Source organism: Tachysurus vachellii, chromosome 2 (assembly GCF_030014155.1).
Source record: "Tachysurus vachellii isolate PV-2020 chromosome 2, HZAU_Pvac_v1, whole genome shotgun sequence".
NCBI lineage: Eukaryota > Metazoa > Chordata > Actinopteri > Siluriformes > Bagridae > Tachysurus > Tachysurus vachellii.
In genome coordinates, this window is record NC_083461.1 from 6,675,293 (window position 1) to 6,698,070 (window position 22,778).

General features: G+C 38.4%; 1 protein-coding gene across 2 annotated transcripts in view; it reads left to right on the forward strand.

The window, feature by feature from the left end:
- Positions 1-22,778, forward strand: part of rgs7b (regulator of G protein signaling 7b) — a 96,819-nt gene that overhangs the window by 36,059 nt on the left and 37,982 nt on the right. For both annotated transcript variants that reach the window (XM_060895074.1, XM_060895065.1), the window contains exon 3: positions 19,416-19,512. In XM_060895074.1, the coding sequence (XP_060751057.1) occupies positions 19,416-19,512 (97 nt within the window). The remainder of the gene's footprint in view (positions 1-19,415; positions 19,513-22,778) is intronic.

Here is a 22,778-nt window from a genome sequence, read left to right on the forward strand (position 1 = left end):
TTTTTTTTTTTATCTTGGTTCCAGATTACTTAATTCTATTTTTCTGCAGGTATTTTTCTCCCAGAAACTTTTCACTGCTCTTCCTGACTGAATTTCTCACACGTTATATTTAAACCCATATTGACAACATTGCCAGCCTGTCTGAAATAAACCTGCCGAATTGCAGAAATCCTCTTTTTTTTTATATAAAATATGTATTTAGAAGCAACAAGATTAGATAGTTAAGAAATTGCAGGTTTGTGGGTTTAACTTTCAGTGTTTAAAGTGTCAGAAAATCTCGTCAAGCAAACTTCTGAATTTCACTTGATTCTGTCTGAAACAGAGGTTTGGACTTAATGACGTTCCACATTAAAATATATACAGCCAGCTCTAGACTAATTCATGAGCTTCATGACAGAAAGTAAACATTACAAATAGTGAGTAAAATTTGACAATTCCACATGAAGTGTTTTTAAAAAATATATATTATTGCCTCAAAACGCCAGAATTATTAGCATAGGAAATTTTTATAAATGCAAAAAAAACTAGCATTTTTCAAAAATCAAAGATCATATTGCTCCCTTTGACCAAATCTCAGTTTACTGATCTGCACACGTCAGACATATATCGTGACCATTTTTTCTTCCCGGACCTACCTGATCCATCCTGACACCCTAGCAATGGTTTGAGTCTTGTTGCTTGGTGGTGCACATTGCTGGGGATAGATCTGTATGGACAGCCCGTGACTCATGGGATTACTGTAGATAGAGCCGCTTGGACACAATCACACTATCATTGAACTGCCATTACTTTGTTTCAGTGAACATTTGAAGACTTTTTAACAGGAAAGAATTAACGTTAAATCTGTAATAAACTCAGAAATGATGCTGACCTGTTAGTTCTTCAGGAGCTCTTGGTTGCTAAATTCCACTCAACTACAAACTGTTGTTGAAAAGATTATTTATGTTTACATTAATTAGAGTCCAGTGTCACCTAAATGAGGATGAGGTTCCTTTCTGAGTCTGGTTCCTCTCAAGGTTTCTTCCTCACATCATCTCAGGGAGTTTTTCTTCACCACTGTCACCTCAGGTTGTTCATTAAGGATAGATGTTAACTTAATTTTAAACTTTAAAATATTTATTTCCAATTCCATTTGTTTCCATGCTTCTGTAAATCAGCGTTGAGACAATGTGAATTGTTAAAAGTGCTAAACAAATAAAGTGAATTGAATATACTGTATATTAGTATTACAGCAGCATGCTATTTGAGTACATGTGATTTATTTTTTAGTATATATTTAAAACTTCATCACATTGGGCCATCCCAAAAAGAGATAATATTCAATTCAATTCCATTTTTTTTTTGGATAGCACTTTTAACAAAGGACATTGTTTCAAAGCACCTTTACAGAACATTTATATTTAAATTTTGTTTGTATTTATCCCCAATGTACAGTACAAGCCTGAGGTGTCTCATGCGACTGTGGTGAGGAAAAACTCCCTTAGATGGAAGAGGAAGAAACTTTGAGAGGACCAAGACTCAAAAGTGAAACTCATCCTCAAGTGGGTGACACTGGAGGGTGTGAATATAAACCAGAGAGTGTTATTATGAATAATGTCCTTTCTGTAGTCATATACAGTCAGTTGGAGTTGAGGAACCAGTGGCTCCTGACCAACTCGTAAATTAACTCAACATCTGAGTTTATTATAAATTTAACACAGATTCCTCCATGCTGATGCTCACTCCATTCAGATGCTCAATGATGGAGATACAGTATATAATATCTAAGACTCATTCATTCATAAAACATTTACAAAAACTTTCTTCTGTACTTTACATTTACTTTGAATCCATCAGTGTAAATGCAATATGATATTTTAAAAATGTAAGTGATGAAGTTAATGTTTTCAGGTGAAAAACTCCTTATTTTAAACTGTTAGAAGATAATATTAAAAGGTTGTTCAATTCTCTGAACGCTTGCTGGTCTACTGCATGAATAATGCATCATACATTAGACTGCTGAAGAATATTTTGTAATAACCAATATTTACTATTAGCTACAACTCAACTTAATAGCCTAGATAATTATTTTATCCTGGACTGATGTGAGTGAAACCTGACCTTAGCACAGAAAACAGGCTAATTTGGTCAAATATAGCTAATTGTGATGTAGAATAGATGCTAAAGTAAAAAGTAATATAACACTTGAATATAGTAACAAAATAGAATTGATTATAAGAATATATAGAATATATATTCTATATATATTCTATATAGATTATATAGAATTATTTTCCACCACTGTCCATCCCATAGCATTACCTTAAATGACTTCCTGGACATCAATTAGACCTTTATAGTAACTTACTAGGGGGCACGGTGGCTTAGTGGTTAGCACGTTCGCCTCACACCTCCAGGGTTGGGGTTCGATTCCTGCCTCCGCCTTGTGTGTGTGGAGTTTGCATGTTCTCCCCGTGCCTCGGGGGTTTCCTCCGGGTACTCCGGTTTCATCCCCCGGTCCAAAGACATGCATGGTAGGTTGATTGGCATCTCTGGAAAATTGTCTGTAGTGTGTGATTGCGTGAGTGAATGAGAGTGTGTGTGTGCCCTGCGATGGGTTGGCACTCCGTCCAGGGTGTATCCTGCCTTGATGCCCGATGACGCCTGAGATAGGCACAGACTCCCTGTGACCCGAGGTAGTTCGGATAAGCGGTAGAAAATGAGTGAGAGATGAGTAGTAACTTACTACAGCCTGCCAGGGGAAATATTTATCCTGCACAGTCAATAAAGGTACTGTATCAGCATTCAGCTGTGTGTCTCCAGACCTGGATTGGATTCAGATCTGTTCCTACTCTGATGTTTAATACGTGCCTGAGTTAATGTATGAGTGAGTGAGTAAGTGTGTGTGTGTGTGTGTGTGTGTGTGCGCACGTGCACGTGGGCACTGCGGTTACAACTCGGATGCTGTAAACTTCAAGTGCAGAAAGTAGATCAGTGTGTGAGTGTGTGTGTGTGTGTTTATTCTGATTGTGTAACAGAAATTTGTTTGAAATAAAAAGAGTTAAAGATATTTAATGAAATTTAACACTATGTTATATATACTCAATAAACTTTGTGTCAATGTGTCTTCAATTTTTTCCCTAGTGCTTTTGAATTCTTAAATCTGATTGGTCAGAAAGTGTTGATTCATTTTCTATAATATAACAGAAGTTCTAGCTATAATGCAAATTATATACAGTATGTATATTAATACTGTGACTGTAATACGTAATAGGTGTAGTAATAGTGCACGCACCTGTATAGGGACTTGTACAGACGATGCTCCACAGACTGAAGAGAAACCGAAGGAGTCTCCTGTGTAACAGCTAAAGGTTTTTACGTATAAAAAATATTTATAGAACATTTATTCTGTCGTTTTTATTACGCATTCACTGTCAAGGACATTTGATGTTTCTGTGGATAATCTACAGATATTCATCTCATTGCTTGTGTTATTTCAGTCTTTATCAACAGACACACACACACACACACACACACACACACACACACACACACACAGCTATTTCAACCAATATTAGGCTTTGTCTTGGTCCAATGAATTCTTTCAGATTGTGCTGATAAAAAACTGAGTACGGGAAGGTCATCTCTCTCTCTCTCTCTCTCTCTCTCTCTCTCTCTCTCTCTCTCTCTCTCTCATCTCTCTCTCACTCTCTCTCTCTCATTTGCATGCTCTCATTATCTTTCCCCTCTTCTTCTCTTTCCCAGCACAGTGTGTGATTTGGGATGATCAGGCTTAATGGGTGGAGGTCCTTAGCATCTTTCTGAAAGAGAGAGAGAGAGTGAGAGAGAGAGAGAGAGAGAGAGAGAGAGGACAGGGAAGACATTGCTCTCACACTACCTGACTCATTATTCAGCTGGCCTTGAGATGCTGTATTTATGTGCCTCATTTCCCCTTTAGTGTACTCAAGGCTGTTAGGATGTAATGAGCAAGTTTTTTTCACAGAGATCTTTTGACGTCATTACACTTGGGGCAGTGGTTAAGATGAAAATAGAGAGAAAGGCATGAATTTTTGGAGAGTGATACAGTGAGAGAGGAAACGACTAGAAGAGAGATCAGAGAGAAAGCGGTGACATTTCGACCTTGAAAGCTATAGCTAAAATATTCGACCTACACAGTGGCAGACGTTACACAGAACCCAGCAATGCTAGTAATGAAGTTTGGGTTCAGAGTTGAGTTGTGAGCTACTTTTTAAAGATTCAATACCTTAATACTTATATTAATAATTTAAGAGTGATTGTGTGTGTATGTGTTAAAAGCGCATGATTCTTATACAAAAAATAAAAGCGCCATGCTATTTTCTCTTTAAGATATTTTTGTTTGTAGCAAATAAGACTAAATCTCATGATTTCATAGCATTGATGTGAACACGAGTAACTCTCATTGCACGATCTAAATAAATAAACAAATAAATACATTTTTTAAAGTAACACAAGTCTTGGATTAAGTTTGTTTCATAAGTGGCTAAATAATAAGGGTGGAAGCCGTATTGTTAAATTAAAGCTTTAATGTTAAATAAACTCGCTGTGCTGTTATTTATGTTCATTATAACTGACACCGTTTATGCAATATAGCGATATATTATTATTTATTTATTTACTAGACTTTTCTTAGATAATTATGTTAATGCACGTCTTCTCGTTTATTTCTAATTGTATTATTTTAAAAAGTGTTTCTTGCTTTTATGTTACATCAGGTAGCATTTAACAGCAAAAGGAAAAAAAAATCTCTTCCTATCTATTAATGTCAGGTGGGTTTTTTTGATGAAAGAGAAGCAGGGCTTAGGCTTTCTATCCCCTTTACACCAGCTGAGCATGCTTACACTGCCGTTACAATGCTCATGTGCCAAAAAGTGAGGAAAACAAAGGACACACATTTCCACTGCATTCACAAAGCCACCTGCTGACCGGCGAGTAGATTGAGAGACGTAGCATGTAGGTATGTACTCTGAGTGTGTTGATAAGGGTTTATGCATCAGTTAAACATAGGCAATGATAAATAAAAAAAACTGTGAGTGAAATGAATACAGGACTTTAGCTTATCAGGATAGATTAGGGAATACTGGACAAACCATGTCCCGTGACTGTGGTGGGGTAACAGGGTGGGTGTTACAGCAGTTCTGCTATGTAATAGAGAACGTTTTCATGGCTTTACTGTTTCTTTGTTGGTTTGTTGCATTAATTTATACCTCTATTACATAAACATAATGACACACATGCACTAGAAACAATGAGTCAGCATTCCTATCCAGTTCTGAAACCAAAGGGGGAAAAAATGTCTGTTATAAATGTCCTTAATTTCAGAAGAGGATTTTCAGCAGGCTGAGTCAAACAGCTGCAGTGTTACACAACACCGAGAACAGCCTCCACCATCTCCATAAAGACAACCAGACTTTTATATAGAACATGAATCTCTGGTGTTAAAGGTCTCGGTTTTGGGGTGTGTATTATATATTAATACGATATACGATGATATAATCCTGATAATGTATGTAACAATACACTTTACTGAGATATTGTTGGTCATTTTTTTGTAAAAATGCTTTTTTGTTTGTTTTAGCAAGCTATAGGAAACTCTCGAATGTTATTTTTATCTAATATTTTATAATATTTTATCTATATAATAAGCATAACATAATACTATAAAAGTATCAGTGAAGGTTCATTTTTAAAATTGGACCACTACGTAATCACTAGAAGCTTAGCAATCAAATGTCTTCAAGTTCTGTGATGTTTTTGTCATATGAAACAAAAAACACCATGAGCATGAGATGTATGTTTTTTTTTAACATCCATCTTAAGATTTTTTTGTTTGTTTTATAAGATGTCACCTGATTTCGTTTGATCAGATTGACGATATTTTATTTTCATTCCTCTATATGCTGCAGCTTGTTTAAAATGGAACAAAATGTCCTTTCTCCAGAACCACATTGCAACACATAACAGTACACAAGACAACAGACAACAGTGTGAGGTGATTGCAGGACAGTAAATACGTAGAACAAAGCTATAAACACCAGCCCTAAAGGACACACCTCACACCACTATTCATCTCCGTCCACTGGCTTCCTACATCACATTCGAGGCCTTGATGCTCGTATGAAACCGCACCCTCAACCTCGACACCCTCTTCTGGAGGTTTATGGTCCTAAGTCGAGTGACACACAAGGTTCATTTCCAGAACCTTTCAACTGACAGTCTGTCAGTGGTGGAATGTGCTTCCAAATTCAATTCAGACAGCGGAATCCATCACTACAGTAAGTTCAAAAACATAGTGGACAGGTGGTAGGATTGCAAGTCTGGATGAATTGTAGAATCTCTTCTGCTGCTACGATTGAGAAAATGCCAATGAGGGGAATCCTGGCTGGGAAATGTAGGTGTAGTCGGGGCAAAAAAAAAGGAAAAAAATCCTGAACAGACATTTAGGTTGATGATATTGGCTAAGTCTGTTACCTAGTGAACCAATGTTAATGTATTCATCGATAGAGACTTTTGTACGTCACGTCTGCCAATTTATATGGCGTCTACCAATTTATTGGGCGTCTGCCAATTGCTGTAAATGTAAATGTAAAAAAAATACCTGAAGACCACTTTTCTTCCGCTAAAACTTAGCTATCCCCACCAAAAAATGATAAAATAATAAAAAAAAAAAATGCATTTACTCTAGGTCTTGCACCTCAACTCTGTGCACTTTACTTTTCTAGCACTCAATTAAAAATCTTGTTCAGTAGCTTTTCCATGCTTTAAATCTCAGAGTCCCTTTGAATCAAAGCATCTGCTAAATGAATAAACAATAATACAGTATACAGGACAATAAAACTACAGCAGATTGGCTGTAAATTATAAGATACACAGCAGTCTAGCAGCAATAGGTACTGTAAACACAAAACCTACAATATTAATGTTCCAGAAAATGCTGCAGCTTGCAAAGTGCAGTGTGCAAAGTGTTTGAGTCATACAGGGTTAGGTGTTGGACTAGCCCAAGAGAGTGTTGGGAGGAAGCAGGGGGATGAGTAATCCGACTGCCTCAGGGAAGAATCTGTTGCAGAGTCTGCTAGTGGTAGCACGGATGCTCCTGTACCCCCTGCCAGATGGCAAGAGGGTGAAGAGTCTATGGGATGGGTGAGTGGAGATGTCCACCATCACCATTAAAACCAGAAGATTATTTCTAATGTCCGGTCAGATGGAGTTTTCATAGCATCAAGCTTTCCCTGGTTCTAGGAACCACATTTTAAGAAACACTCACTCACTCACTCACTCATTTTCTACCGCTTATCTGAACTATTCTCGGGTCACGGGGAGCCTGTGCCTATCTCAGGCGTCATCGGGCATCAAGGCAGGATACGTGCCAACCCATCGCAGGGCACACATACACTCTCATTCACTCACGCACTAACACACTACAGTACGGACAATTATCCAGAGATGCCAATCATCCGGGGGAGGAAACCGGAGTACCCGGAGGAAACCCCCAAGGCACGGGGAGAACATGCAAACTCCACACACACAAGGCGGAGGCGGGAATCGAACCCCCAACCCTGGAGGTGTGAGGTGAACGTGCTAACCACTAAGCCACCGTGCCCCCCGGTTTTACGAAACACAAAGAGGTTAAAATATGAAATTTGGCAACATCACTAACACTAGATTCATGTCAATAGTAAAACCCTAACAGAAAAGTAAAACTCAGTGAGCCTTAACTCTACTTCCTAGACGCATCAGAGCATAATGATGATGAATTGTTAGACAGGCTGGAGCTGTGGAAGGTCTAGGTCCTTTAGGATAATTATAGTTTCTATGTGTTTTCTGCAGGTGAAATCCTGTCCACTCCAGATTTATTTTATTACATGAAGAGACCTCTTACAAAGTTACAATGAGATGGTATATGAGGTATAAGGTATTGGTAATGAGATGGATGTGCTTGAAATGACTTGCATAACTCTGGGATGTTTGGTTGTATCAGAGACAGTTTTAGTCATAAATCATGAGTCTTTATGCTGGTAAGCGCTGAAAACCCACTTTCGCACAGGTATGTTGTCGAGAAGGGCAGTAATGTTTTCAAAGTGCAATCTGCTAAGGCAGGATAATCTGCATGCAAAGCTATCCAGAAATCTGCTAGCGATTTTTGTGTAAACTCAATTTTCAAAGCGCCACTCGTACAGTAGAGATTTCAATGAGACTCTCTCACTCAGAAATGGTCAGGTGTGCTGTGGGGTGGCAGAGAATAGATGGCGAATCCAGTTGTTTGCATTGTCCGTCTCTGGAAAATACCATCATAAATATACCGGACATAATCCAGCAGCAGAGCCAAACCAGCTACATCAGTCGATTCGTCGATTTCTAAAGCGCAGAAATCGCTGGAATTTATGCGAAGCAAAAGTTGTTTTAAAACATCTTCTGCCATATCAGCGATGCAACGTGAAACTGTGTGTGAATTACACGCGATACGTAAAGATGTGCACTTACGCATGACACTTGAGTGGACACAGATTTTCATTTACCGCAGATGGGGTAATTTAATTGGATGTCATGAATTTGACCTTTTATGGCACTAACTGGCTACTTTGCTGTGAGTACGCTAGAGGGGACACGTCTTTATATTTAGTCTGAGAAATACATGTCTGCTTGAATATTAGGTGCTGTATAATTACATTAACAGTACACTTCAGCATTTTGTTCACGTACCCCCTCCGTCACGTGGCGTACCCTCGGGGGTATGCATACCCCAGTTTGGGAACCACTGCTCTAGGATTAGGAAATAAAGAGAATTAGTTCAAATTGAGGAGAAAGCCGGCTTAGCAATCGAGAGGAAATTCTCCAGCGTGGGCATTTTCAGACTCCCTGTAGGCCAAAGTGTGCAGCACTGCTGTCAGGTGTAGCTCAGAATGCATCCTGTTGAGCGGACATCGTATTGTAAGGTGAATAAGTGTGACTAATCCATTGTGCTCCGTAGGCAGGGGATTCAATTCTGTTAGCGAAAAGTGGTGTGTGTTTCTCACCAGGTGTTTGGAGTTCTTAAGTACTAAAATGGTCGATTGCTCGAGGGATGTTGTAGATTGGAGGTTAAAGAGCTTGTGAAGTCAAATCTCTTGTAAGTCTGCGTCGGTAAGCTTGGAGTTGGAGAACAAATCAAACAGGAAGGTATGAATGATGTTTTACAAATTTAGTGAAATATTAAGGAATTCTTTATGAGCAACTAACACACCAAAACATCAGCATGCAGATGTTAATGAATTAATTTTTTTAATTTTTTCTTACATGAATGGCATTTGAGGGGGCACAGTGGCTTAGTGGTTAGAACGTTCGCCTCACACCTCCAGGGTTGGGTGTTCAATTCCCATCTCCGCCTTGTGTGTGTGGAGTTTGCATGTTCTCCCCGTGCCTCGGGGGTTTCCTCCATGTGCTCCGGTTTCAAAGACATGCATGGTAGGTTGATTGGCATCTCTGGAAAATTGTCCGTAGTGTGTGATTGCATGAGTGAATGAGTGTGTGTGTGTGCCCTGTGATGGGTTGGCACTCCGTCCAGGGTGTATCCTGCCTTGATGCCCGATGACGCCTGAGATAGGCACAGGCTCCCCGTGACCCGAGGTAGTTCGGATAAGCGGTAGAAAATGAATGAATGAATGAATAATGGCATTTAATTTAATGGCACCCTTATCCAGTGCCACTTACATTTTTATCTCATTTTTTTGTAAAACTGAGCAATTGAAGGTCAAGGGCCTTGCTCAGGGGCCCAGCGATGGCAGCTTTGTGGACCTGGGATTTAAACTCACCATATTTATTGGTGATGAAAAAAATAAAATACTGTCTCTTCGGCAAACTATTTAAAAACATGAGCGAAATAAAACTTTATACTGCTATTGCATTTGTTCTGGAACTTCTCAGCCATATTAAACTCCCAACTCAACCAAAATCTTTTTGCACTACTGACAAGACAATAAATTATTGTAAGGCCCTGAGAGAATTTTGCCCTAGCTGTCAAATGAAAAATGGTGTTGGGATAGGGAAGCCCTGCGGCTCCGACTGCAAACTTTGTTGTGTTTTTAGCCCGGGGGATAGTGAGAGGACAAAAAAAGCACATACTGCATTAAATAAATTACGTACACGGACATTAAAGCTGTTAAATACATTTTATTGTTAATGGAACATTTGTGGACTAAATAAAATCTACACAAATTCCATTTTATGGCAAATGAATTTGAGATTTTTTGGCTTCTTCATTTTATACTGGATATTCAAGGTTAATGAGTGTGAGAGGATTTTTTTCTCTAGAGAAGTTTTCTAAACCATTAAAAAAAACATACACAAACATTTTATACACGAAATATCAAAATTCCAGCTAAACTGAAACTTTACTATTGCAAAGATTTCTTCAATCACAAAATTCTACCTTTAAAGGTCAGATCGCACCTTTAACCCGAGTCTTAGATACTAGACAATGTGCTGATGAAGAAAATGATTTAACATCCTGGCAGTTTTCAGCGCTACGCTGGTTTATTTTTTTCTAATAAGATAATCAGCGTATCTCACACTGTGTCTGAAATCACATCAGCGACTCTATTTGAGCTGGACATCTATTATTAATTTTGTTAGCGTTATATGTTGAATTTGAATGAGAAGGTAAAGCTGGAGACAGGGTGAAGAGAGAGTAATGGAGAGAGGATGAGAGATGTAATAAAAGGCGAGGTAGGGAGTCTTGCAGACAGAAAACTTTTCAGCAAAGTCATCAGAAAGGTTAGATTAAAAGTGGGCGAGTCTCCAGGCCATTTGTCAAACGGCTGTTCTGAGACTTATGAAAGGTTAACAGAGATATAATACAGATTATAGAATAGATGGTAAGGTAACAAATCCAAGACATTTGTGGGATGTGTTAGCCTAGTGGTTAAGGTGTTGGACTACTGATCGGAAGGTCATGAGTTCGACTCCCAGGTCCAACAGTCTGCCACTGCTGGGCCCCTGAGCAAGGCCCTTAACCCTCAATTGCTCAGTTGTATAAATTGAAATAAAAGTCACTCTGGATAAGGGAGACTGCAAAATGAGATTTGATCAGGAAAAAAATAACTTTCACGAGGCATCTAAAATGTTCCATATAATGCAAACACTCATATACGATCAGACGATGTTTAGTTTTGTATACTTTTTATATTGGAATTTTATTTACATACAGACCTGTGTGATAACTAAAAAATGATGCTAAAGGAAATTAAAGAATAAAATATTTTCAGTCATGCTAATATAGCAAAAATAATTCAAAGACAATGTGGTGTGATGAGGCCCAGCATGAAGAGACCACACACGGACGTCGACAATTTTTCTCTAACTGCAGTTTTAAAATCTTTTTAGAGTTACATTTAATGTTGTGGAATAGCCATTAAACAAATTTTTATAATAACTTACATATATTATAGCAGCTATAACCATTTCTTCAGCCTCTTTAAATGTATCTCTCTTAAAATGAATAAAAACAGACAAGCAAACAGAAAAATACAGATTGTCATCTTCTATCTGACCTGAAGACTTGTCCTTGATGAAGAACTTACCCGCCATGACAAATTGCTGACACTTTGATAGATAGAAACATCTTTTTTATTGGATTGCTATTAGCCTTAGATTATTGTGGCACAGATGCTATACAAATCCCTGCAATTGAGTTACTATAGAAAAAAATATAGGTTGTTGATCAGGGTTCAAGCCCCACCATTGCCAACCTGCTACTGTTGGGCCCTTGAGCAAGGCCCTTAACCCTCTCTTCTCCAGGGACGCTGTATCATGGCTAACCCTTCCCTCTGACCCCAACCTCCAAAGTTGGGATATGTGAAGAAAGAATTTCACAAAGCTGTAATGTAGCAATGACAAAATAAAGTCTTGTATAGACTGCTTCCTGCCTCCTGCCTCCTTCGACATTAACGTACACAACTCAGATGCTGTACTGCACCTTACTACCTTAAACTGTGAGCATTTACACCAGTCCACTTTTTGCACAACCTACACAAAGGTACAGTTAATATTTCTTCTTCACTGCATGTACATTTACATTTACATTTACAGCATTTGGCAGACTCTCTTATCCAGAGCGACGTACATAAGTGCTTAAATCGCTAACATTGAATACATTAATGCTGGATCACTAAGTTACATATTTAAGATACCATGAGTTTAAAACCTTTGTTCAAAGTTACAATGAAAAAGTGTCAAAGGTGTGTTTTTGTTTGTTTGTTTGTTTTTGTTTTTGTTTTTTTTTTTAAATGCAAAAGATAAGGAAAGAAGTGCTAGTTGAAGTGTTTCCTGAATAAGTAGGTCTTCAACCGCCGCTTGAAAATAGCCAGTGACTCAGCTGTCCGGATCTCTAGGGGAAGTTCGTTCCACCACCTTGGTGCCAGAACAGAGAAAAGTCTTGTAGTATACTTGCCTCTTACCCTGAGAGATGGTGGAACCAGTCGAGCAGTGCTGGTAGATCGGAGGGTGTGGGGTGCAGTGCGCGGAGTGATGAGGGCTTTGAGGTAAGAGGGAGCTGGTCTATTTTTGGCTTTGTAGGCCAGAATCAGTGTTTTGAATCTGATGCGTGCAGCTACCGGAAGCCAGTGGAGGGATCGCAGCAGCATGGTGGTGTGTGAGAACTTTGGCAGGTTGAAAACAAGCCGTGCAGCTGCATTTTGGATCATTTGCAGAGGACGGATTGCGTTCATAGGTAGACCTGCATGTAGCATTTGCATTTTATCATTTGCACTGGTTCAATTTTGCACATCCTGCACTATTATACAGTTACTCTTTCCTTCTTTCTTTCTTTGCTTTAAATGTCTTAGTTTCTAATATTTTTATGTTTATTCTCATAGTTTTCATAGGTTCTTAGGTAGATTCCTAGGTTCATTTTAGAGTCAAATTCCTTTTCCATGTAAAAACCCAGAGTACTTGGCAATAATTGTGACTCTGAGTCTAAAGTACATGTAAGTAATGTGTTATAAACACTTTAAAAAACTTTATTATTACAGTTTGTTTCCTCAATTCTTGTGTTGTATTTATTTTCCACTATTCCCATGTTAGTCTACTTATGGCTTATATTCTTAAGTGCTCCTGTAACTGGGTCAATAAATTCTCTTTCTTTCCATAAGGCGCGAATTATATATCGGCTGATGGATAAAATCAATATGTTCAGTCTGCAGAATGTAGACCACAGAAGAAGTGAAGTGACATTTAGTCTATGAAAGCCAGTGAGTGTGTCTTCAAATCCATATATCTTTAAGTAGTAATGGATGTGTGTGTGTGTGCGTGTGTGTGTTTATATTTTCATTTTATATACTGTTCAAGGCCACTAATATAGAGAATATTTTTTGAACTAGGTTGCTAGGTCAGAGTCATTAATATTTATAATATTCTTGACTACTAGATATGCCTTAGAGGAATATCTATCTATCTATCTATCTATCTATCTATCTATCTATCTATCTATCTATCTATCTATCTATCTATCTATCTATCTTTATCTAGCAATTTAGTTATCATTCATTTTCTTTAGTTGCTCTTGTCAAGCAATGTAGCCTCAATTTTCATACATTTGATGGAAATGGCTATTTTATAAGGCTCTGTAATAAACATTAAGACTCAATGACTAGATGTTGAGATTTCCTAACTGAGATTAACCTCTTAACCGCTGTTGTTAGCTAGTTCGAGTCACTTTTTACTACATAACCACTTTACTTAGTAAAACTCTTAGAACTTATAGTTAACAGATGCAATTGCATGTACATGGCCTAATAAATAAGGTGGTAAAAAACATAATGTATAAAATAATTTACATCTCAGAAACTCTGGGATCCGCTGGCAAATCTGACATCATTTATAATAATTCATCTCTCTACGGCTCATACGGTCGATTATCTCAGACAGTAATTTCAATTTCTGAAACGGGACTTGGAAAAATCTTCTACTCACAAATATAATGGGAGTCTAAACACCATTTTTTATCTAATCAGCTTTGCATTTCATTCTCCTCACAGTGAAACATGTCCAGAAGCACATCCGGGGTAATCAGACATACGATAATGGTGTGTCGTAGCTAGCGATTAGATCAAGAAAACAGTCCAATGTTCCTTTAATCGAAGCGGAAATCGAGTATCATGTTACGCTAAAGAGATAAACAATATGTTCGAGCCTTAATCACAGAGATAAAGAGGCTGTTTAATATTTATAATGCAGGTAAGTGATGTGTGATTAAACACTTGTGAGTCTTCCTGATGCCAAAGCCATTAACGTTGCATCAGACTAACACGGAGGAGGATGAGTCACTCAAACAGCCCACTTGTGTTTAAACTGTCAGGAGCATGAGGGATTCTGCTTATTACTCAATAATTTATGTGTGTGTGTTATAGTTGCGTGTGTTTGCTTCATTTTGCATTTAAGAAGTGTTTTGCTGTAGAAGAGACTTATCAATATGATGAGTGTGCAGGATGTTGCTGCATAAACATTAATTAGTGGGGTTTTCTTCACGTCAGTCAGTGGAGTTATGTATATAATTCCTATAGCTCTAACATTCGGGGCTTTAAGAATTTGTAGTTTAAATTGAATTTTTTAATTCAATTTCATTTCTATAGCATTTTTCACAAAGGATATTGTATCAAAGCAGCTTTACAGAACATAAGGTATAAAGTACAAAAAGTTCATTCATTCATTCATTCATCTTCTACCGCTTATCTGAACTACCTCGGGGAGCCTGTGCCTATCTCAGGCGTCATCGGGCATCAAGGCAGGATACACCCTGGACGGAGTGCCAACCCATCGCAGGGCACACACACACACTCATTCACTCACGCAATCACACACTAGGGACAATTTTCCAGAGATGCCAATCAACCTACCATGCATGTCTTTGGACCGGGGGAGGAAACCAGAGTACCCGGAGGAAACCCCCGAGGCACGGGGAGAACATGCAAACTCCACACACACAAAGTGGAGGCGGGAATCGAACCCCGACCCTGGAGGTGTGAGGCGAACGTGCTAACCACTAAGCCACCGTGCCCCTGTACAAAAAGTTCGAGATTAATATTAGACATATTTAAATGTGTTTGCATTTAACCCCAATGAAGAAGCCTGAGGTGACTGAGCGACTGTGGTGAGGAAAATCTCCCTAAGATGGAAGAGGAAGAAACATTGAGAGGAACCAGACTCAAAAGGGAACCTCATCTTCAATTAGGTGACACTGGCGGGTGCGATTATAAATTATTATATCGGAGAGTTTTATTAGGAATAATGTCCTTTCTACAGTGATATAGTCCAACAATTTTGTACTGATGAGAAGGTTTTTGTCCTCAAAGACCACATGGAGTTGGTAACTTCTCAATGTCTGAAATCTTCATCAAGCTGAATCCAGCAGGAGGTCTCTTGGTGCCTCGAGATCCTTGCAGAGTTGACCTTTTCTCACTGAAGGTCCAAAATCTTCATGAAGCGAAACACAACTTCTAGCCTACTAGTTCCCCGGGCACCACAGCATAAAATGGCTGCGCACTGCTCCGGGTGTGTGTTCACGGTGTGTGTGTTCGCTGCTGTGTGTGTGTGCACTTTGGATGGGTTAAATGCAGAGAACAAATTCTGAGTATGGGTCATCATACTTAGCTGTATGTCACGTCATAGATATCCATAGATACTAGGGGCAATATATTCATAAAAAAAGTAAATAAAAGAAATCACGCAAAGGTTTCTTTAATCTTCAAAGTAACTGGCAATATCAAACCCATTTCCTGCTCTCTGTGATGCTTGTTTATAAGCATCAAATATTTGAATGCATTTTCTTCAACCACTAAAATGTTGTGTAAGGTTATCAACAGAGGGAAAAACACACGTCTCACACTGAAATCCAAACTCATTATATATCAGACTTGCAGATATAAAATAATTCATATCTTTATACTGATTGAAAAGTTGTCCCATAAGTTTATTTCCATTCCACCAGTAGAACAGAAAATTATGGTACTGGTAAAAAGGAGTTCATTGCAGTGAATCAGTGTAGAGCTTTGTATATATTTAGCAGAGATAAAGTGAGGGAAATTAATCTGGACAGTTCATAGAAGAAAAAATTGCTAGATAGACTCAATATACTGTACACAAATAGGAATGAATAAACAGTGTGAATATATTAGCTTCATATATGTGCATATAAAATAAACAACTACTGTGTCACGGCAGCGTGACTGATTCTTCAAGCGCAGCTGATCCGAGACTTTGTGCTGATTGTAGCATTAAAAACAGTCAAAATCTCAGGATTTTAACGTCTATTGTTCATGCCATTAATTCTATTCTTTATTTGTAAAGAATTAAAAAAACAACTTGTAAGCTAAAAATAAAAAAATGGCAGATAGTCATTAAATTGTATTATTTATTCATTTGAAAGGTTTTAGGAGCAGAATGTACCTTGAAATTCATCACTGTTGTTTCAGAAAACCAATCAACATTTGTATTTTTTTTTTATTTATTTCATTTTGTAAACAATAATGAGAGTTTTATCAGTTCTGCCACACCTGATTCAGTTCACAAACAGCTTGTTAATTGCCTGAGCGAGTTGAATGAAGCAGGTCGGAGCATTGGGAATACTAATCTTGAATCGGTTCAAAAGCAGATGTGATCTCCGTCGTCCTCTTGTGTGGTCTAAATGTGAAAGATTAGATAATGACACATGAGACGGAGTCACCTAAAAGAAAATTCAAAAACAAAAGGGATAAATCTTTATGACTCCGCTTAGTCGTAGACGTGAAAATGTACAATTAGATGTAGAATTTAAAACGTATGATTCTTAAGCCCTATTCGGATGGGATTAGTTTTATGTGTGGACTTGGGGGTAAAGTAATTATTACCAGAGCTTCTCTGTGATTTTAGTCCCGTCCGAATGTGCCATCTCGGTAATCATTACGGACAATGTCGGTAAAGATTACGGCGACTTTTACCTTCTGTAAAAAGGTCCGGAAAAATCACCTCAGGTAATACTAATCCCGTCCGAATACAACCACTGTAAATATGTACGGTAAAATTCCGTCATTTCCTGTTTAAAAGTAGTTTTTGGCGCGTTTTGCAAGCATGGAGGCGCCATGTTGTTTGTTTGCGCACGTGATAACAGGAAGCAACGTCATACGCACATGACGACAAGAAGGTTACTGTGGTGCATAAAGCGAGTTACCCCTCCCACTTCTGCTAGTTTTACTGAGATGTCTTCTCCCGTGCGAATTGGCCAATTTATATTACAGACGTCCTGAGGTAAAATTGCATTACTCCACGTCCCCACGTAAAACTAATCCCGTCCGAATAGGGCTTTAGTCTACTAATCTGGTATTTTATTTGGCTTTTATTTTTTTATTTTTGTAATAAAATCAGCAGATCAAAAACATCCTAGATGTTCGGTATTTTAATGATTTTGCTCCAGTAAGTAATTGAAGTTTGCTGCATCGAGTGCTATGTGGAGTTTCATGTTGTTTCTTTATAGATTACTTAGCTAGCTAGCTAGTAAACTAGCTTGCTTTTTTTCATGAGATACGAGCAGAATTTTAGATATCTGAATTTCAATTTTCATGGCTGTTTTGAAAACAACTATTTTGTTTATTACTAGCATATATAGCTAGCTTAACACAGCATACCTCATTACACTATAATGTCTGGTTTGATTGGTACAAAAACATGGATATTCACTCACTCACTCATTTTCTACCGCTTATCCAAACTACCTCGGGTCACGGGGAGCCTGTGCCTATCTCAGGCGTCATCGGGCATCAAGGCAGGATACAACCTGGACGGAGTGCCAACCCATCGCAGGGCACACACACACACTCTCATTCACTCACGCAATCACACACTACGGACAATTTTTCCAGAGATGCCAATCAACCTACCATGCATGTCTTTGGACTGGGGGAGGAAACCGGAGTACCCGGAGGAAACCCCTGAGGCACGGGCAGAACATGCAAACTCCACACACACAAAGCGGAGGCAGGAATCGAACCCCAACCCTGGAGGTGTGAGACGAACGTGCTAACCACTAAGCCACCGAGCCCCTTAACATGGATATTATTATGTTATATAAAAAATGTTCTTCAGACATCCAAATACATTTAAACTGATGATATGATGTTGTAAATAAAGGTTCCTAAAACCAGACTGTTCAGCATATTGGGGATTGTTAGCTGGATCACAGGGTGAAAGGGCATTCTTGGGTCCATGGTTGCTTGTTCAGACTAAGTCATTATCCCTGCAGTGCTCACCTGAAGCAGTGAAAAGGTGTTCAGTGACTGAGTGTGATTAAATACAAAGGGGTGAAAAAGTTAATCTCTCAAAAGCGTACAGTGATTGAAGCGATTTGTCTTGTGTCCTGTCTCATGTGTTGAATAAGATGACACAAAAAAACTGTGTGCGCATGTGTATGTGTGTGTGTTTGTGTGTCCATGCCCTGACTCTGCCTCAATTCATGAAACAATAATGGCTTCAGTGCTGGTGTGGTCACCAGAACGGTTTGATTTTGTCCATGTGGCAGGTCTCGTGTGAACTGAGAGCAGCAACTATGCATTTTTAAGCAGGAAGGACAGCTGTAGCTGTGTGTGTGTGTGTGTGTGTGTGTGTGTGTGTGTGTGTGTGTGTTTACATTACCTTTACATCTAAAAGTGGCTAATCATATCAGTGAAATAAATGTGACTCATTCACCTAAGCCAATCAAACCCTGACAAGACGACATCTACTGTATGCAAAGGCAACAAGCCTATCGAATGCTCACACCTGCATGTTCAGTGTATCTCAAATGTAATAGTGCGGTTCACAAAGTTGGGTTCAGGGAACCACAGGGATCTGTGATGGTCTGTGATGTTTCAGCACTGGAAATTATAATTCATCGTCATGAAAGTTTTTATATTTCTTATTCAGCGCCTGTTTGACTTATTACTTGGGTTTAACGCAAACCTAAAAAATAAGAACGAATGTAAATAATGACAACTGTCTGTGGAAATCTGTGGAAAGTGAGAGATAAACAGAGTACACGAAGAATTTAAAGACATGTGCAGTTGTGTAACTTCTGTTTCTCCACTGACGAGTGAGCTGTTAATTCCAACCATGCAAAATAAATGTGCTGAATGAGTCCATATAATTATGGAGAGAAATTATCCTGTGATTACGCAGAAAAGAAGCTTAATTAAGAAGTGGTAATTATCTTGATTGTTAATAACGTGATACTATAAAACCCTCTGGTATTATTCCTTCTCTTCTCTTCTCTTCTCTTCTCTTCTCTTCTCTTCTCTTCTCTTCTCTTCTCTTCTCATCTCTTCTCTTCTCTTCTCTCCTTCACTATTCCTCTCACTGTTGTCTATTCTGCTACTCAGATATCAGTTCTTTACATTTTCTCTTCTTTTCTCTTCCTGCAGATGGAGGATATTATCGCTCGAATGCAGGACGAGAAGAACGGCATTCCCATTCGAACAGTGAAGAGTTTTTTGTCCAAGATTCCCAGTGTCTTTTCAGGTGCGTTGAAGATGATTAAAGCCTCGTGTTTAAGGTGTTATATGAGAAAGCCAGAGTTTTATTGTTATACATTTAAAAATAAATGCATGACACATGGAGGATGAAGATGACATTTTTGCTAGAATCTACAGAATTGTGGGAAGCCATTGAGGTGAAAAACATTACATATTTATGTTGTTTATCACACACCCTTATCCACAGTGACTTACATTTATTTCATTTATACAGCTTGAAGGTTAAGGGCTTTGCTCAAGGGCCCAGAAGTGGTAGCTGGGTGGTCTTCAGATTAAAAATCACACCTTACTGATCAATATTCCAACACCTTAACCACTGAGCTAACATATCCCTATATTCCAGGTTGTTTCGTATTTGGGTCAGAGTACTTGGACAGCCTTGGTACAAAACCCCTGGAGCAGAGAGAGTTAAGGGCCTTAAACAAGGGTCGAACGGAACTCCAATCTTCCGATCAACAACCCAGAGCCTTAACCATTTGAGCCACAGCTCAACAGTTCAGCATTTAACTTATGGTGACTTTTGTAGTTAACGTTAATATGGGAGACAGAGACATTTTAACTGGTGTGGCCACAGTTGCGACCTTCCACATAGGGATGTCTGATTAGTACAATATTACACTTTAATCCAACCTCGAAATCAAGAGCTGGAGTCATAGCATTGCAACCTGGATATACATTCATCAAATTAATAAAAGCGTATAGACTCTCACTCGTTTCCACTAAGTAAAAAGTTGGAGACCACGTATAGGGAGTGTATTAAGCTTTGGGTTCCACAATATTCATGACCATGACTTAGTATGTAGCTGCACCTTATAATAAAAAAAAATGTCACCTCAGTAGTTCTGTACTTTCAAATGAGAAACTAACAGTATGACTTACAGATTTTACTCAAGTTTTACTCCAAGCTTATTGCCATGCCTCATGCCTTATTGCCATGCCTCATGCCTTATTGCCATGCCTCATGCCTTATTGCCATGCCTCATGCCTTATTGCCATGCCTCATTTTAACATTGACACATAAAGGAGCTGCTGGATTTTAAAATGTTCTTAGCAATTACTTTACAAGTTAAATCCACTTGACTAGGTTTAATAACCGTCATGTTTTCAGTCTTTAGAAGCGAGCAGCTTTACAGAAATTACTAGGTTTAACATTTCTATTTCTATTTATTCCTAATGAGCAATCCCTTCCTTAGAGAATACAAGGAAGAAACTTTGAGAAGAACCAGATTCAAAAGGATGACACCAGAGAGTGTGATTATTATAATTAATGTCCACTTTACATCTAGTGGAGTTTGTAATCAGAAGCTTTTGAACAACCTATAAGTATGAGCATCAGTGTGAATTCTGAATTCATTATAGTTTTAACGTAAATTTTAATCAAATCAAATGTTTAATGGCACCGAAACAGAAATTCTCAGATTTGATTTGTTAGATTTGATTCATTTTCTATAAAAACTGCTCTCTCTGATAGTATTCTGTCTTATATTCAAATGTTTATATTTCTAGGTAGTTTCAAGGTTTTATTTGTCACATAAACAGTTATACACTGAATAAAATTTGCAGCTTTTGAAATGAAACCCGATCTTCTCCTCCGTACACTGTGCTAATAAATGACTCCAATATAAATGAGATAAAATAATAATAAAAAAATGTCTTTTAGAATGTGCAAAAAGTGATGCACAAAATGTTTAATATGTAATAAGATTTATTCGCTCATTCTAACACACATGCATATAAACAGTTATTCATTCAGAAGGTCTTGGAAGATGCTTCCCATAATTTAAATTGTCACTGATTATTTTCAGAACAGAATCACTCCTCACCCAAGACAAACCTCTCATCTCTAACAATTTCACATTGTTATAATAATAATAATACTAATATTAACAAAAACAACAACAACAACAACAACAACAATAATAATAATAATAAGGGGGGGCACGGTGGCTTCGTGGTTAGCACGTTTGCCTCACACCTCCAGGGTTGGGGTTCGATTCCAGCCTCCGCCATGTGTGTGTGGAGTTTGCATGTTCTCCCCGTGCCTCGGGGGTTTCCTCCCGGTACTCCGGTTTCCTCCCCGGTCCAAAGACATGCATGGTAGGTTGATTGGCATCTCTGGAAAATTGTCCGTAGTGTGTGATTGTGTGAGTGAATGAGAGTGTTGATCTCCATCAGCACTGTACGTTTATATGTACATGGTGCATAGCTGCTTATTTAGTTTATATAAGCAGAATAAAGCTCAAAATCTATAAACATGTTAATTTTTCTAATTCTGCGGTTTCACTAGTGGTAAGATGCCTGAAGAATCAGGAGACTAAGATCAGTTGTAGAATCAAAGAGAGTTTATTATCACACAAAGACAGTTTAGACAATCCATCCATAATCTAATCATAAGAACACACTCCAGACTGTTTAGATAAGGCTCAAGGCTAAAATAAGAGATAAACATGAACAATGTTTACATCATGAGAAAGCAAACATGACATTATCTTCAGTTATTAAATCTTGACTCTTTCATCACATAATCATGATAAATAGTAATAAATGTATAAATTTTACACGTCCTAACAGTCAATCCTGCAGACTGCTGGTGTATAGTATAGAAGTGGTATAATGGGATGCAGAATCTCAAACCAGACCCAAAAACATGACAGTGACTTTAATTTATCCAAATGGCCTGCGAGAGACTGCCAACAGGAGCCTTGTTCCAAGAGCACCGCTGCTCATGATATCTGATTTGTTACCAGATAATCCTTGCTATTAATTTGCCTTTCTTTTTTTCTTACCTTGTGTTTTTGTGTTCTCATCTGCTAGCTGTCCTCTTCATTAGCGTGGCTAGTTAGTGGCTCCAGTGTGGGTCTACTCGTCGCCTCTTCATTAGCACCCATCGTTCTGGGTGAGCTGGGTTTATTTGACCGCATCTTGACCCCAGGACTGTGACTTTATTTTACTCTGTTAGAGACACAATCAACCAAAATCCTAGAAACTTTATCCTGACTTTATAAATCAGGTAGCAAAACACCTCTGTCTAGCGGATGTGCTAGCATTTCGGTGCAGGATCTCAATTATTTAGAGCATTTTTGCAGCAGATTAATATCATCTGGTAGAGTGTAAACAGATCCTGGCTATCGTAATGAAGAGGGGACGGAGTGGCCACACATGGAGCAGGCTGAGAGCACATCAAACCCATTAAATAATCACGCTAATGAAGAGTGCCGCTAGCAGGGGAGACAACAGGGTGAGGCTGCTCGC